This window comes from Peromyscus eremicus, chromosome 3, assembly GCF_949786415.1.
Source record: "Peromyscus eremicus chromosome 3, PerEre_H2_v1, whole genome shotgun sequence".
In the NCBI taxonomy this organism is placed as follows: domain Eukaryota; kingdom Metazoa; phylum Chordata; class Mammalia; order Rodentia; family Cricetidae; genus Peromyscus; species Peromyscus eremicus.
In genome coordinates, this window is record NC_081418.1 from 145,414,821 (window position 1) to 145,430,975 (window position 16,155).

Sequence of the window (16,155 nt, forward strand, 5' to 3'; positions counted from 1 at the left end):
AAAGCTTGACCCTAGCTTAGGCTTGTTCCCAACTGGATCTTCAAGCTTAACCCATTTATATTAATCTGTGTTCTGCCATGGGGCTCATTACCTCTCCTCAATACCATATGTCTGACTTCCTCATTAGCAAATCCCCTGCCTCTCAGATTCTTCCCAGAGCTTCAGTCCTTGCCCAGAAGTCCCAGTCATCCTTTCCTGCCTAGCTATTGACCATTTGCCTCTTTATTAAACCAATCGGAAGGTGCCTTAGGCAGATGAGGCAGCACATCTTCACACAGTATGATCAAATATCCCGCAACACCTAAGAGCGTCTTCTCTGCTTTCAAATGTTGGAAGGACAGAGATACAGCCAAGCAATCTAAACACTTGTATGGCACATGCAAATCCCTGAGTTCCTCCTTCACAGAAATGACTTGAAAGGACTGGGGGAAGTTGGGTAACATTTCACATGGCATTGGCCATTCATAGGCATGGTGGACGTACCAATCACCCAGCACTTAGGAGGCTGAGGCAGGAGGACTAGGAGTATGAAGCTGGCTCTGATGACACAATAAGACCCAGACCTCCAAGAAAAAAATGTAAAGATTATTTTACATGAAATGTTATACTTCAATTACATGAAATTCAAACTTCAGCTCTCATGGTGTTCTGTTGGATCACAGTCCACATTTATTTATGATGAATTGCCTATGACTGTCATGGAAACTACATAGCTGCAATATCTAAAAAATACTAAAATATGTACCTGGCCCTTTACGGAAAATGTGTGTTAATTCTTCATGTAAACAAAAGTTACCCATCACAATAACAACAGAAGCACTCAGTTAACCACCCACTTACGGTGTCTGTAAGTAATAAACCAGTTCTTATCTACTAGCTGTAAACAGTAGCTTTCTCTGGAATGTGTAAAAAAAAAATCCAGGCACACCCCCAGTGTGTGTGTAACAGGCTGGTTCAACCCCTCCCTTCTTTTGAATTATCCAGCTCTTCCTTGTTCCCCAAGCAGACCACTCAACTACTGTCACTCCCCAGGCTCTGACACTTTGGGCTCCTTCCTGCCTGCGTCAGAGTCCCCTGCATGCTGCTCCAGCAAAGCACACTGCCACTACAGTGTTCTTTCTTGGCCTCTTCCTCCCCCCGCCCCCCTCGAATACTGTCAGTTTCACCAGCAAGTGCTCTTTCTCTCTGGAATGAACAAATCTGAGAATGGACTATTGCAAAACTAATAAAGCACCATCCAAGACAATCGCCCTCCTGCCGGTGGTGATCTTTCATAACCTTAATGCCATTTAAACTGAGCTTGCTTTCTGAGCTGTTCAGCAAGAAAGCCAGCGTAAATTGCTAAAGAATAGAGAACAAATCTTTCCCCACATTTGCATCTGGGAGCAGGGGGGAAAATACAGAGCACAATATAGGGTCTGTTCTCTTGCCTGCTCCCTTTACAGGAAGACTTATGTAGATCATAGGGTGATCAATAATATGCTTCTTGTCCTTGGTTTTAAATGATGGGCCCATCCTTCAATGACAAGCACGTGAAGAATTTCAATACCAGAAATAAAGCAGGAAACAACAGTGTTTGCCTGAAAGGCAGTTCAGAGGATCCCAGCATCTGGTGGCAGGGTGCCCTCTTTGGACAGTAAGCCTGCAGAACCTAAATCGGCCAGACGGCATTGATCTGTACTAACCAAGCAACTTTTCCCTTCAGTTTTTACACCTGCCCTTCCTTCTTGGTCCATATTGAGATGTGTAAAGCTCCCCAGTACCTTCTCAAAAAGATACAAAAATATAGATGAGAGCATCAGAGGAAGAGAGTGGAGGGTAGCCGAGTCAGACCAAACAGCAGGGGTTTCTCGTTTAAACAAGGAGAATGACCGTAATGGCGGCTTGCTGCTTCCCACACTCAGAGACTGGTATGAATTGAATAAATATCAACAAGCTATCTATTCCAATGGACTCTGAGCCTTGCTATCAAGTGAAAAGCCTGTGACGGTTCCATGGGCCTGCTGTCGAGCTGTGGGGAGACTAATGGCAGTCTAGTGGCTTTCCCCGTTTTCCATCAGCTTGGACTTTTCAGCAGATGGCATTTTCAGATTATCCGTATTGGAATATGGATATGGAAAGACAATATGATGATCAGCGTGTGAGCAGAGCTGGCACGTTTTGTGAACCTTTCTGGAGAAGCCAGGCTCTCTGGTGACTAACTTGAAACACCCACAGTGTTGCATACTTGCTGTTGTGCACAGTCTGTTGTGGAGGGGCTACTTTGTTGACACATTCCTTGAAGACAACCATAGAGAGGCCAGCACACATCTTCACAGCCTTTACACCTTGTGCCCAGAACAAGAATCTCTGAGCACTTTATGCTGCCTATGAATAGCCTACGATCTCAGGTGCCAAAGAGATGGTGGATATAGTTGAAGCGATGGCATTATCTGCATAAATCTTACTATGTATTTGCACCTATTATTTATATAAATTTTACTTATATAGATGCAAATTCTGCTTAAGACTGTTGGTTTTGCTCTTTGCAATTTATTTCTCTTTGCTACTTGAATATAAACTTGAGCCCCAAACCTTCTAAAGTTTTTCTAGAATATTCTAGCCACAGAGGATTATAGGGTCTTTGCAAATTTGAGGAATGAACCAGATACTTGAGACAGCCTGATTTGGGAACCAGTCTCACAGTTAACAAGGGAGCAAATCATTCATATAACTTACTGGAGACTAAATAGAGTTGATCTTGAAGGATCCCCATTGATGTCTGTGTATCTAGATTAAAGCAAAGTAAGGTGCCATATACAACTGTGGAACCAGCTAGAGATGAACTTCAGTCAGATCCTCTGAGAATTCTGGGACGTGAATGGCACTGTAGTGCTAGCCCATTCCAGTATAGAGATGGAGTTTTGCATGCTGCTAATAGTCATTATCTGCAGTATGCTTTAGCAAATGAATGTGATCTCTTGGGAATTTTCCAGGAAATCTCATTGGCTAGAGGATGTCTCTGGATGAGGGAACAGTGGCTCCACTAGCAGGGAATGTGATACACTGGGCTGGAGGAGAGCTCCAAGTAGGACACAAACAATAGCTTCCAAAACTTCACCTGCCAGGCCTGAGGCAGCTTCTATGTGGAAGAGGCAGGATGTCAACCTGAGTCTACATAAGCTCTTGTTCTTAGCTACTAGCTAATAAACATGGGTTAACCTATGTCTCCATCTTTTGAGGATTTATACAATTACAACTAATCTTTCCCTTCAGGACCTGATTAGTGCTATGCAGGTGCTCAGAGCTGGAAAGGGACGGGTGATGAAAAGTAGTAGGATGTAGCACCACCCCAGTCTTCAACGGTGGCTCGGGCCATGCTGAGTGTAGGTGAAGTGTCTAATCCTTGGTCTTTGGCATGTCTCCCCCATAGGCTGACGAGGCACAGGATGTGATACATTTTAACTACACGGCCTGGCCCGATCATGGTGTGCCTCCAGCAAATGCTGCCGAAAGCATCCTGCAGTTTGTGTACATGGTTCGCCAGCAAGCCACCAAGAGCAAAGGGCCCATGATCATCCACTGCAGGTAACCCTCCTCTGGCCTTTTCTGTTGGTTACCTGTCTTGCTGTTGTGTCAACAACGCCTGACAGCAGCTGCTTAAGAAAACTGACTTAGTTCAAGGGTTTAGTTTGTCTTACCAAGACCAGGACATCATGGTGGCAAGGGCTTAAGGCAGCCACAGCCATAAAGCAGAGAGAGATGAATACTGGTGGTGGCCAGCATTCTCCTTTTTATTCAAGCCGGGGCTGCAGCCCATGCAATGGTGCTGCCTGCCTTCAGGTCGGGTCGTTCCACCCAAGTCAGCCTGTCTAAAAACTCCCTCACAGGCATGCCTGGAGCTTGTCTCTAGGCCAGAGGTTCTCAACCTGAGGGTCACAACCCCTTTGGGGATTGAACAACCCTTTCACAGGGGTTGCATATCAGATATCCTGCATATCAGATATTTACATTAAGATTCATAACAGTAGCAAAATTACAGTTATGAAGTAACAACAAAAATAATCTTAGGGTTGGGGGTCACCACAACATGAGCAAATTGTATTAAAGGGTCACAGCATTAGGAAGGTTGAGAACCACTGTCCTAGGTGAATCTGGATCCTGTTAAGTTGACAATATTAACCATCACACTATAAAAACTTGATCAAATTTAATCATAAATTAATTATGATTTTTAAATCTGTACTTAGTTGTACTACTGTTTATACTGTTTCTTTATCATATAGTGAGTTTATAAATATAGTCTGTGGGATATATTTTTTAATTTGCTCTTTTATGAGATAGAGTCTTACTTTGTAGCCCAGTATGGCCTTGAACTCACTCTTTAGCCCAGGCTAGCCTTAAACTTGCAGTCATTCTCCTGCCTCAGCTTCCTGAGCACTGGGATTGCAGGCATGTGCTGCTATGCTCAGCTTAAAATAGATGTTATTATCCCAATTTTAAAAGCAAAAGAACATGAGAACAGAGAAATGCAAAGACTTACAAAAGTCCATTCAACTAGAGCAAAGAAGTTAAGATTCAAATCTAGATATATGGGTCTCCAAAGACCAAATACCATGTGACACGTCACGGAGATCCAGAGTGGATAGCCAATAAATAAATATTCGGTCAAATTCCACAAAGCTTCTCATGGCTCAAAACAATCTAAATAAACTTAAGAGAAAGCAGAAGGAAAGAAAACATGGAAGTTTTTGGTATGTTGATAAATGTGGTTGCCCTTCAGAACTGCATCTGGAATTTCAGAAGCTGAAGTAAAATGGACGAATGGATCCTAACATTACTTTAAATCGCAATTCATACAAATTCCTTATGGGAAGTGTTACCTCTAGAGTAAACCTCACCTTCCCATGAGTGAACACAAAATTCACTGTCATGACAAGATGTTAGAAAGTCATTGTGCAGACTCAAAGCTTTTGTGTTGTGTCCGCCCTCGACCAGCAAGGAAGACGCAACACCAGGCTCTTCTCTAAGCAGTTTATTCAGGAACCTTGAGACAATCTTCTGACCCCAGGAAAAGCCATCTTCTCTCCCTGGGGAAAGCCAGCCCATGCCCTTTATAGCCACTGGGCAACCAACACCGTAGTGCCACGTGGACAATGCCGATAGGGTCAGACATACGCAAGCAAGCCAGATTCCATGCCCAAGCCAAATAAGGAGTTGTTTATCCCAGAGAACACCTGCCATCGGGAAGGCGGAAGCTGGACACCGGCGCCATCTTTGAGGCACGGCCGTGCACGGCTCTCTACACTTTTGGATGCATATCTGAGTTAGAAGTAGGATAATGATGTCAGGGGAGGAGTCAGCAACTATTCCATCACTAGTACCTCATCTTCATGAGCCACATTGTTGATGCTGTGAGGTATGTGTGTGTGTGTGTGTGTGTGTGTGTGTGTGTGTGTGTTCTGCTGTGATATATATATATGTGTGTGTGTGTGTGTGTGTGTGTGAGAGAGAGAGTGTGTGTGTGTGTATTAAGTGTATGCATGTATGTGTGTATATATGTGTATGCATTGTATGTGTGCACTGTGTGTGTACACTGTGTATGTGCATTGTATGTGTCAATGTTTGGGATCAGCAATGCTGGTGAGCTGTTGAGTCACTGTTGAAGGAGGATGCAGTCCATCTCATCTGCCCACCATAGATTTTCACGGTTTCAAAGCAGGTTGCTGAAAACAAGATTATTCTCAAAACAGTTCTCTGAAAATAAAGCTGCTTGCAGCTATGGGGTGTGACTTTACAGGGGCATGCTTAGTAGAAGATCATTTTATCTGAGAAGCCCCAGGAGAGAAGAATTATCTAATAAAAAAAGTAAATTGAGCTCTGAACTCAAGGCTTTTAGTTTCGGTTTTATCCTCTAGCAAATTCCACATGTAAATTGGCTACATCTGTCTCTTTACCCAAGCTGTGAGTGTAATTTAGAATTCGGAAGCTTTGGGCTCTCTGGGTGATTGGAAGAAGGGAAGAGCTGGCTTTGACATGCAGAGTTGGAGCCTCTGTGGGGAGTCGGCAATATCAGTCCCCATCCAGCCACACTGAGCACTGGGATCCAGGGACTGGATGAGATGAGCTTCAAGTGTCAGCTTTGACTTTAAAGCAGTTGTTTAGAGGATCACTGGGAGATTCGTGCAGATTCCTCGGTGGGTCAGTAGAGGCATGTGTGCTGTAGAGCAGTCTGAGACGGGAGCTGAACATGAGCACAGGTCTATGGCCCCTAGAGCTGGAGTTAGGCACCAGGCTTGCCAACTAAACCTTTGAGCTGGCTTCCAGATTCCTGAGATGGAGGGCTGTTAATGTCCATCCCTACCTTAAGGGGAGAAAGGACTATCTCCAGTACAGGGTCTTTACTTTCCTCCAAAAACAGAGAAGCCAGGGCAGACGTGATACAGACCTTTACTTCTCTAAGGAAGAAACAGTGATGGCCAAAAACATGACACCCAAGCAACACTGACCAGCACTGCATTCTGAAGAGCCAGTTAAGTGGAAGGCACTGTGGGAGAATAGTTTTCCCCCTTCCACTGCTATCTATCAACTTTAGAAGTTTCCAGTTGATTTCCAACAGTACAGAAGCCTGCTATGACTCACGCGCCATCTCAACCTTCTTTTGCAGTGCGGGCGTAGGACGAACAGGAACGTTCATCGCCCTGGACAGGCTCTTACAGCATGTTCGAGATCATGAATTTGTGGACATCTTAGGGCTGGTGTCAGAAATGAGGTCGTACCGGATGTCAATGGTACAGACGGAGGTAGGAACTGAAGCAATAAGTATGCTTAAATTTGCCCTTGACTGAAAGCACCCATTATCCAACTTTATGTTTTAATAGAGTTGTCACAATGTTTCCACATCTGTCTCTCCCATTTTCTCACTGTGTATATTTAAAACTACCCCAGTACAAAACAAATAGGGGTCAGCCTCTCAGAACACCATTGTGTATGTAGTGACTCTACTTGTTCTGGCTCCATCTGCCTTTTGGGGATTTAGAGCCTGTAGATGTGTCTGCAACAGAAAAAAAAAAAAAAAAAAAAGCTTTTTGAGCAGTATGAAATTCACTGAGAGTAGCAGTCAATCCGGATAAGTGCCACTAAAGGGAGACTGCAGGATTGATATGATTTGATTTATACTTGAGAGGACAGACTGCTCAATAAGTTCACCATTGTTTTGTTTTTTTTTTTCCCTCCACGTGACTCTTCGCCTCCATTCATTTTAGATGTATTTGTGCATTCTGTCTCTCTTGGTTTTAAAGTTCACCATCACTGTCCCAGTCCCTTAAATCAATGAATGAACGGTGTGCCCCAAGTTCCCCTAGTACTATTAACCAGTGTTCCCTCTGCCTCCTCTTCTCCCAAGTCCTCCCTTCCCTTGAAGCCTTAGAATGTGCTCAGCCTGGAAAGACAGCTCCAGGCTGCATTGTGGTGCCCACCAGCAGCAGCCAGAGTGTGTCGTCTGTGTGTGTGCAAAAACCCAAGTACAGTGACTTCTTTATAATCCAAATCACTGATCTATAAGGTTACTCCCGGCCTCAAGGACACAATGGAGCATTTCCTGGAGAAGCGTGTGGGAGGAGGAGAAGGCTTGTGGATTAGAACAAGGTCAAGCCTGACTTTTCTTTTACCAGACATTTCTTTTAATGCCTTGTTCTTCCTCCTGCAGCTTCTCCCAAGCACCACTAGATGGCAATATAACTCAAATAGCCTGGAGTGCAATGGCCCAGTGTCTCCAATGTTGACTTTCCTATCCTTGCGTGCTTTTCTTCCCCCACTATCTTTCCAGCTCTGTCTGAGCAAGGCTTGGCACAGCAGTCCCAAAGTATTTGTTGCCAAGTTGCACCCAGGTCACGGTAGTTTGAGCCAGAGACCCACTAACAGTCAGACATCTTAATGACAATTAGGAAGCATGTCCTGGGCAGGACCTTGTCCCTTTCAGACAAGCTCCTTGCAATAGATGGCAACACCATGCGGAGCCCCACAACTGATCAGGTTGCAGGAGACTGCTGAGTGACCAGCCCTAAAGGGGAAGTCTGTGTCACACCCCTTCCTCCAGAGGCTCAGGGATCCTCTTGAAAGAGGGCAGAAAGAATACAAGAGCCAGAGGCAGTTGATAACGATAAGGAAGCATTGTTTTCTGAACACAACAGAACAATTGCAGATAGGATTGTGCAGTAGTAGTCCTGTGCTCAAACCCTGTGCAAGATCAGGCCAAAGTCCCAGTGTGGAGATGGGGAGGTGGGCCCTGGGGTGCTGTTGACAACTGGTGGGTGACTTTGGAAGAAGCAGTCAGTTTTGGGCAGGGATGCAGGGCATGGGAAGCTGCCCACCATCCAGTAGATCCCACACCCATGCACAGAGAGGCAGCACTAAGTACACTCGGTGGGTTTGAATAAAACAGAGCTCATGAAATTGGACTGCGGAAGGGGAGGGGAGGGGAAGGGAGAGGTGGAAAGGGAGGCAATGGGGGCTGGATCTGAGCCCGAACCATCTCCATTACATTATATGTAATATACCTCTTACAAAACATATTCCTATATGGTATGTATAAATCCCCATACTTTAAAGGACACCTTATTTTAAGCATCTTCCTTGATGAATGAATGACCAGACTTAACTTCCTCGATTTATACCTCTTTTAACTTTATAGATGTTGATTACAGACTGTTTACTTTTGATTTTTCACAACTACAGAAGCTTAATCCGTCTTTAAAAACCACCTTTGTACACAGGGCCCCTCCTGTTCGTTCCCCCTCCACTATTGAGGTGTGATAACGGCGGAAGCCAGACCAGCCTCCGTGGGTTGACTTCCTACACAGTTAGGACAATGCTTTGTTTTCTCCCTTATTTTTGGCCCCAGTCTTAGGTGTCTGGCTTCCTTTTTTACAGCCACATTTCTGGTTGACATCTCCATGAAAACAGTCTTTCGAAAGTCCGCTGTCCCTTCCAGGAACTTGCTGGGAGAGTCAAAGAAATGAAGGGGGCCCAGGTCTCCGGGCTTCCTGCCTTCCCAGCTTCCCCAGTTTTACCCTTGAGTTCCCTCAGCTGTCCAGGATGGACACCTTCCACTTGTTGGTTTATGCCTGCTTTATCCGTTACATCTAGAACATCTTGTTGATTTATCTTATTTTTCCTTGTTTCTCTGTTCTTCCTGGTCCAACCTGTATTTTCCAATGCCAGTTGATTTATCTCACATTGTCCTTCAGCCCACTCACATTCAGATCCTGCTGCCTGCTAATTCACTTGGTTAATAAGTAAAGAACAAAGAACCAAATGATTTTTCTTGCACTTGTCAATCAAGCATGCCAATCAAGAGGACAAAATCAGTCTCCAGCTGAGAGCTGGTCTTTCTGTACATAATCAACCCAGGAATTGAATAGCACATTCTTCTCGTCTTGTGTTGTTAATTTTCCAACCTTCTCCACCCGCCTACCCCCTTGATTTCATCACACCATGCTATCCCCTGGAATGGCAAAAGTAACTGAACTGATTCAAGTAGCCATGTCCTCAGCGTCTCTCTGGAGATCAGTGCAGCACGCACGGGCAGTCCATTTGGTCCTGACTGTTTTCATTTGATTAGCGCATTTTGGGCTTTCTCCATCCTTGTGGGGAGATGAAACAGTGTCAGAGCCTGGGAGAGGGTCAGAGCCTCTGCTTTAGGACCTCACAGGTCATGACACCTCTTCAGGCTCTCACTTCTCATCTCTAAACGTGACTGACAATTCTCATGCATTGTCATAAAGAATATAGTAGATAAGATGACACAGGATCCATAACAGTACATTGAATCTGTAAGCTGCTGTTGCAGATGGCTGGGACACCCTCCTTCCTTCCCCTGTGCTCTGTTCTATTCTTAGCAGACATTTCATTTGTTTCTCTTCCAATTGTCCCCCTGGAAGTCAGTTAGGGTTTGCTCTGAGCAGATTGCCCTCACTCTAGGCAGCTTGGCTTTCTCCTGGTCTTATGGATTTGTCCACAAATAGTCTTTTACTTACTTTTTCCTGTGATTTATGTTATTCTCATTGTTTTTGCTTGGTTTGGAGTTTGGGGTTTTTTAAATTAGCATATACTAATTATACATAATAATTAGATGAATTATCCATACTGATGAGTTTTATCATGGCATTTGTAGACATGAACATAATGTATTTTGATCATATTTGTCTACCCCCATTACTCTCTTATCCCATTCCCACTCCCATCAAGCCCCTCCCCTTCCCAACTAGTCTTCCTTCTACTTTGCGTCTTTCTGTGTGTGTGTGTGTGTGTGTGTGTGTGTGTGTGTGTGTGCATGTGCGCACACGCGATCCAATGAGTTTAATTACAGTGCTTTTAAGAACATGGATGAGGGATTATTTACAGGAGCATGGGCAACTTACCTGCACCACTGAGGAAAGTGTGTTATGTTTGCTTTTGTTTTCTACAAACAGCCATGGGGTGAGAGTCCAGACCAGAGCTGTCTATTCCCAGTGTTCACATAACACCAGAAATACCGGAATGATGTGTGAGGACCACTGTGGGTGGCTCAGTGTAGTGAGATGTTATCAGAATGTAAGGGAATGTGTTTGCTCCAAAGCTTGTTCAGAACACAGAGGTGAGGTTCCCACCTGCTGGGGCTTGAAGTATTTGTTTTTTCCTTTGTGTTAAGTTGTTTACATGAGGCTGTTTAAAGCTCGTGGCCATCTTGGCTGGACTTTATTTAGGGGTAGTGTTTAATTGTACTACCTATAATGAAACAGTTGGAGCAAAGAAGGAGAAAAACCATCCTATTAACCTATTTCGTGGCACAGAGTGCTCTAACCTTATTGTCTGGGTGATTTTATCTTGGCTTTCAGTCACGCATAGCTACTCCTTTGTGCTCACGTGTTACATATATATATGCATGCATTTCTTTCACACTGAATTTTCACATAGCGTATTAATATACATACATTCACATACATCACAAACTACCCAAAGCTCTTAAATTCCACTTCAAAGATTAACGCTTCTTCAGATTGCTTTCTTATTTGTAGAAGATTAAACATTTTTTTACATTGTCTGTGTCTGTTTAAAAAGTACACTATCTATTGAACATTAACTTTGGCTTTTGCTACTTTGTACTATATTATCTGTGTCCACACCATTTATTAATTTTACCTTTCCAACAATAAGAAATGGTAATTCCTTAATACGCTCGAAATTATCAGTGTTCTTTCCCCCTTTAGCTGTGCTGTTCATAGATGAAAACAACCATTTGAATTTACGCTTTTTACTACTGTGACTTTACTTTGTGAGACATAGTCTCATTGTGCAGCCCAGGCTGACATCCAACTCCTGCGCCTCCTGCCTCAGCCTCCCTCCCTACCGCTGAGATGACCGCTGTGTCACCCACCCAACTACTTGGCCACTGTTTGCATATGTCTTAATAGTCCCTCTACTTGCTTCAAAAAAAATCACTTAATAAACACAAACTGCTACAAATCACGAATAGAAGACGGTTTCTACCTCCCAGGGATGTTTTGTGTAGCAGTTGTTTATTTATTTATTTCCTGATTTGTGAGACCTTGTGTAACTCTTGGACACTGTGGAGTAGCTTTGAAAGCATCTCCCTTCCAATGTGCTTCTCCCTTTTACCATGTTTTACACAGAGGAGCTTGAAATTTTTATTTGTATTTTTCTATTGCTTATAATTTTAGGATCTCCTTTTCTAATGTAGTCAGAAAGGAGTTAACCTGTCTTACCCTTTCCATTTTCAGTGTTTAACTTATACCTCTTAGGGTTCATGCCAATGTACAATGAGGTGGGAATTCTTTAGTTCCCAAAACTATCACGGTTGTACATCACGGCCTTCGGCACTGTGCGATGATGATCTGTACCACACAGCAACCTCACCTCCGAAAGCTAGGCCTGGATACCTGAAATTTGCTGAGGGAGCAGTTTTAGAAATGTTCTTATCACCAGAAAGGAAAACGGCAGCCTTGTGAGGTGACGCCTGTTCATTGACGTGTCTGATAACATCTCACTATTCATATCAGAGCACCATATTTTATTCCTTATCCTCACATTAATTATCATACTTCAGTAGAGCTAGAACAAAAAATAAAATACATTCTGCTGTATGGGGCATCAGAGGCCCAGCGGGTACAGGACTTGCCGTATATGTATAAGGATACTTGGAGCTTGCTGGCCGGCTGGTCTTGCCAAATCACCAAGCACCAGGTTCAGTGAGGGAACTTGTACCACAAAAATAAGGTGGAGAATGATAGAGGAAGATATTTGATGTTGACCTCTGGCCTCCACACCTGTGTTCACATACATGCACACATATAGACAAGTTCACAGACGTGCACACATACAAACATACACACACACATAAAGAAATGATGTTCTAGGATCTATCACTAATAAAATACTTTTAAAGTTTCGTCTCTTGGGTTTTAAGTTATAAAGTTGTCGCTGTAAAGACAGGAAAGTGATTTCCTTTTGCATCAGGTCCTGACAATGTCACTGCCTGGTACGGGTGCCTGCTCTTCCCCACGCCCCACTCTGCCCCTGTTGACTCTCCTAGGAGCAGTACATCTTCATTCACCAGTGTGTGCAGCTGATGTGGCTGAGGAAGAAGCAGCAGTTCTGCATCAGTGATGTCATCTATGAGAACGTCAGCAAGTCCTAGTTCTGAATCCGGAGCCGTAAGTAGAGAAGCTCTGAGGGTAAAGGGACTTGTGTAGACTCTGACTTCCTGTCAGCCTTTCTGTCTGACTCGGAAGCACACAGGAGTGGTCATGGGGAGTCACAAATACCCAGTGCATAGTCTGTGTCACACACAGTTGGCTTCAAACTTCAATGCCTCCTTGGGGTCACAGAGGCAGAGGAAACCTCTGAAGTTCATGGTTATTTTCCCCTCTACCGAGAGCCTTTAACCATTCTGATATTGGATTTCTCTCCGCCACTTAGAGACACTGCCTTCCAACTCTACCTAGACAAGTGTGCAAATGTTGTGTTGATTATAAGAGTTATAAGCTGGAGGGAGGGCCCCCAATAGAGTTTGGATTGGAATGGATACTCCCCTAAAGAAAACAATATTGACCACAGAGCCTCGGGATTATGGCTTCTGAAAATTCCTTGATTTCACTTACTGTGTGAGCAGTTACTTGGGAGGGTCACTGAAACATTAGTGACATGTTCATTTTGACCTCAAAATCTGATCTGGAGATTTGAGGGATCTTGGCTAAAGTAACAAGTAGCACCCCATTTATCAGTCATAGAGCAGTACTTCTGACTGTATAGAAGGGCACAGGAACCATCGGCAGAGGGGGGGGCAGTTGAGCATCATTGGAGAAATACAGAAGGATAGGAAACATATGCTGTTTAACTGTGGTAGGCTAGCATCATCATAGTACCTCTATATCTACTAAGAAAAAGCCAGAGCATCTTGGGCTAGCTGGGAGAATGAAGCACAAGGAAAGATAAGAGACAGATGTATAAGTGGAGAGAAAGTAGTCAGAGCTATGGAAAGGACAAGTCTCAAAAAGATACACAGATAAATTCAGGCCCTCATGAGTTACGGGGTTGAGTATAACGAGAACCAGAGGTGGCATTGGGAGGGGGTTAATACATTTAGGATGTTAACCATCTTTCTTTCATTCACAGGTGAGGACATGATATCTACCTGTGCTCCCTTGCTTCCGAGTTTTTGTAGGGGCCCTTTAGCTAAACCGAGTCCCTGCTGTGTAGTATGTGGCCAAGGAGGTGATTTGCCTCCTAGAACCAAGACTTAGCCTTAAGGAGCTTATGGTATCTTTTGGAGTCTTCACTTCTGGACGTTTGATGGACCAAATCACTAGGATTCCAGAAAGGTCAAAATGCTCCGCAAAGGGCAGGAAGCGCAACTCTTCCTGACAATTTAGTCGGCCCTTTGCTGCTTGGGCTGGGTTGATTTTTTTAAGTGCAATAATTTTTGTATAATTGTGATTTTATCAGAACATTGGATTGTTATCTGCCCACACCATTGATCAATGTCACAGCCCTGGAAAGAGCCAACATTATTACAGAGTTATACCTCATTATTGAAGAGGCATGGCCACACAGGAAGAAGTGATAAATTTACTTCAAAGAAAATGAGCGAGTGTGATCCACACTCCAACCTTGAAGCTACAGGATCAGGAATGGGTGGGCAGATGGGGAAGAGAGAGGTTCTACCCACACACATCAGCCAGCTTATCTTTTCCTATTTCAAAGATGAAAACCTCTGTTTCAAAGTAGAGTAGGAAAAAAATTATTTGTCTGACTTGTTGTAGTTCCCAGTGGGTTTCTTCCTTGTTGACAGTTGGGAGTTTCTTCCCTGGCCCTTTTGAACTAATGTGACGGTCCTTTTCAAACAGCCAGAGCTGATTCGGCAGTTTTGAGTCTGACTCCGAACTCTGTTGCTGTCTGAGCAATCTTGGTGCCTAGCCTTTGCATTTATTTTTCTGTCGACCTGTGGACACAAGAGCAGTTTCTCAAAGAGCTATAGGCTGTAAAAATGCACTTTCTTTCCCCACCCAGGAAAGCTGGGAATTCAGAAGTTCTGACAACGGACTTGGCATGCTAGGACAGCTATCGGACACCATCCCTTAAGAATATTGTTAGGCGTCTGTATGGATTCCGACAGAAGATTCTCTTGGTTTCTTTCATTTCTGTTGTCAGATTCATTTTAATTGGTATAGCTAGTGGCATATTATTATTCTTTGGATTTTGTATGATTAAAGTACATGATTGTGTGTTGTGACCATGAACGTTGTCAAAATGAACATCAATGGCATTGTGAGAAGTTGTTACTTTGTGCCACTTCTTAAGAATAGAAGAGGTGATGGTCTAGATCAGTGGTTCTGAACCTATGGGTCTCAACCCCTGGGCGGGGGCGTCAAATGGTCCTTTCGCAGGGGATGTATATCAGATCTCCTGTATATCAGATATTTATATTACAATTCATAACAGTAGCAAAATTACAGTTGTGAAGTAGCAATGAAATAATTTTATGGTTGAGGGTCACCACAACATGAGAAACTATATTAAAGGGTTGTAGCATTAGGAAAATTGAGAACCATTCTTCTAGACATATTGAGGTCAACATTCAAATCAAAAGTGATACAGTTATCTGCTTCCTGGTAGTAATGTGGTTTTTGAAAGCCCACTTCTGTGTCTGTTATTTGCCCCCTATTCCAAGTTTCCCTCTGTCTCTAATTATCTTCATCCCCCCCCACTCCACCCCCACCCCCCGCACCCAGGATTTATTTCATTTTCAATTATTATGTGGATAGGTATATGCATGTGTGAGTGTAGTACCTATGGAGTCCAGAAGATGGTGTCAGATCTCCTGGCTCTGGAGTCCTAGGCAGACATCTAACATTGGTATTGGGAACCAAACTCTGGTCCTCTGCAAGAATAGTACATGCTCTTAACAGCTGAGATACCTCTCCAGCCATCTTGGAACTACATAAGGTCAGTTTAGTGTTTTGTCAGTGACCTTCATGACATTAAAGGATACCAAATAAACAGCTCACACCCCCACTGACTCTTATGACTGTAGAGTCCTGGACACAACAGACCTTGGCAAGGTCCTGAAAGATCAGGCCAGTAAGCCTCTTTGCCTGGAGAGAGGATGGCAGGATATGTCCGTACCCTGCAGACTGACAGGTGGACTTCATGGGGAATGCTAGTTTTATCACTTACTTGGCTCTCCTCCCCAACGCCTTCCTGCTGCCTCTTCCTCTTCTCACTCTGCTATTCCCCCCTCCTGGGCATTTTAATAACACATCATGCCAGTCTCCAAAATGAACAGGGTTCAAGAAAGGTGGCAAGTACCTGTGTGGCATCCTTAGAATCTCACACATAAATCAGAGATGAATCTGTGTAACCACAGAAGAGCTGATGAAAAGATGTGGACCTCTCATGGCCACAAAGACGCTCACATAAATTCCGTAGCCTGGACCATGACATCCCATGAAAGCGAGCACTTCATACATCTTTCGTGTTCTCCTTGAGCACCCCTTCACAGGAGGGATCTAGTGGCCCCAGAGGAGAGAAGAGGAGACCAGAGCTTGCATTGCAGAGCCAGAGTTGAGACTACAAAGTGGTCACACAGATGCAGGTTTCCAGATCATTCTTTTCAGT

The 16,155-nt window shown here is 43.9% G+C and overlaps 1 protein-coding gene across 1 annotated transcript in view; it reads left to right on the forward strand.

Annotated features, from left to right (window-relative positions):
* Positions 1–14,777, forward strand: part of Ptpro (protein tyrosine phosphatase receptor type O) — a 215,996-nt gene extending 201,219 nt beyond the window's left edge. The window contains exons 24-27 of the mRNA XM_059257172.1: positions 3,413–3,567; positions 6,647–6,782; positions 12,572–12,692; positions 13,654–14,777. Coding sequence (XP_059113155.1) covers positions 3,413–3,567; positions 6,647–6,782; positions 12,572–12,676 — 396 coding nt within the window. The 3' untranslated portion in view covers positions 12,677–12,692; positions 13,654–14,777. The remainder of the gene's footprint in view (positions 1–3,412; positions 3,568–6,646; positions 6,783–12,571; positions 12,693–13,653) is intronic.
* The last annotated feature ends 1,378 nt before the right edge of the window (positions 14,778–16,155 follow it).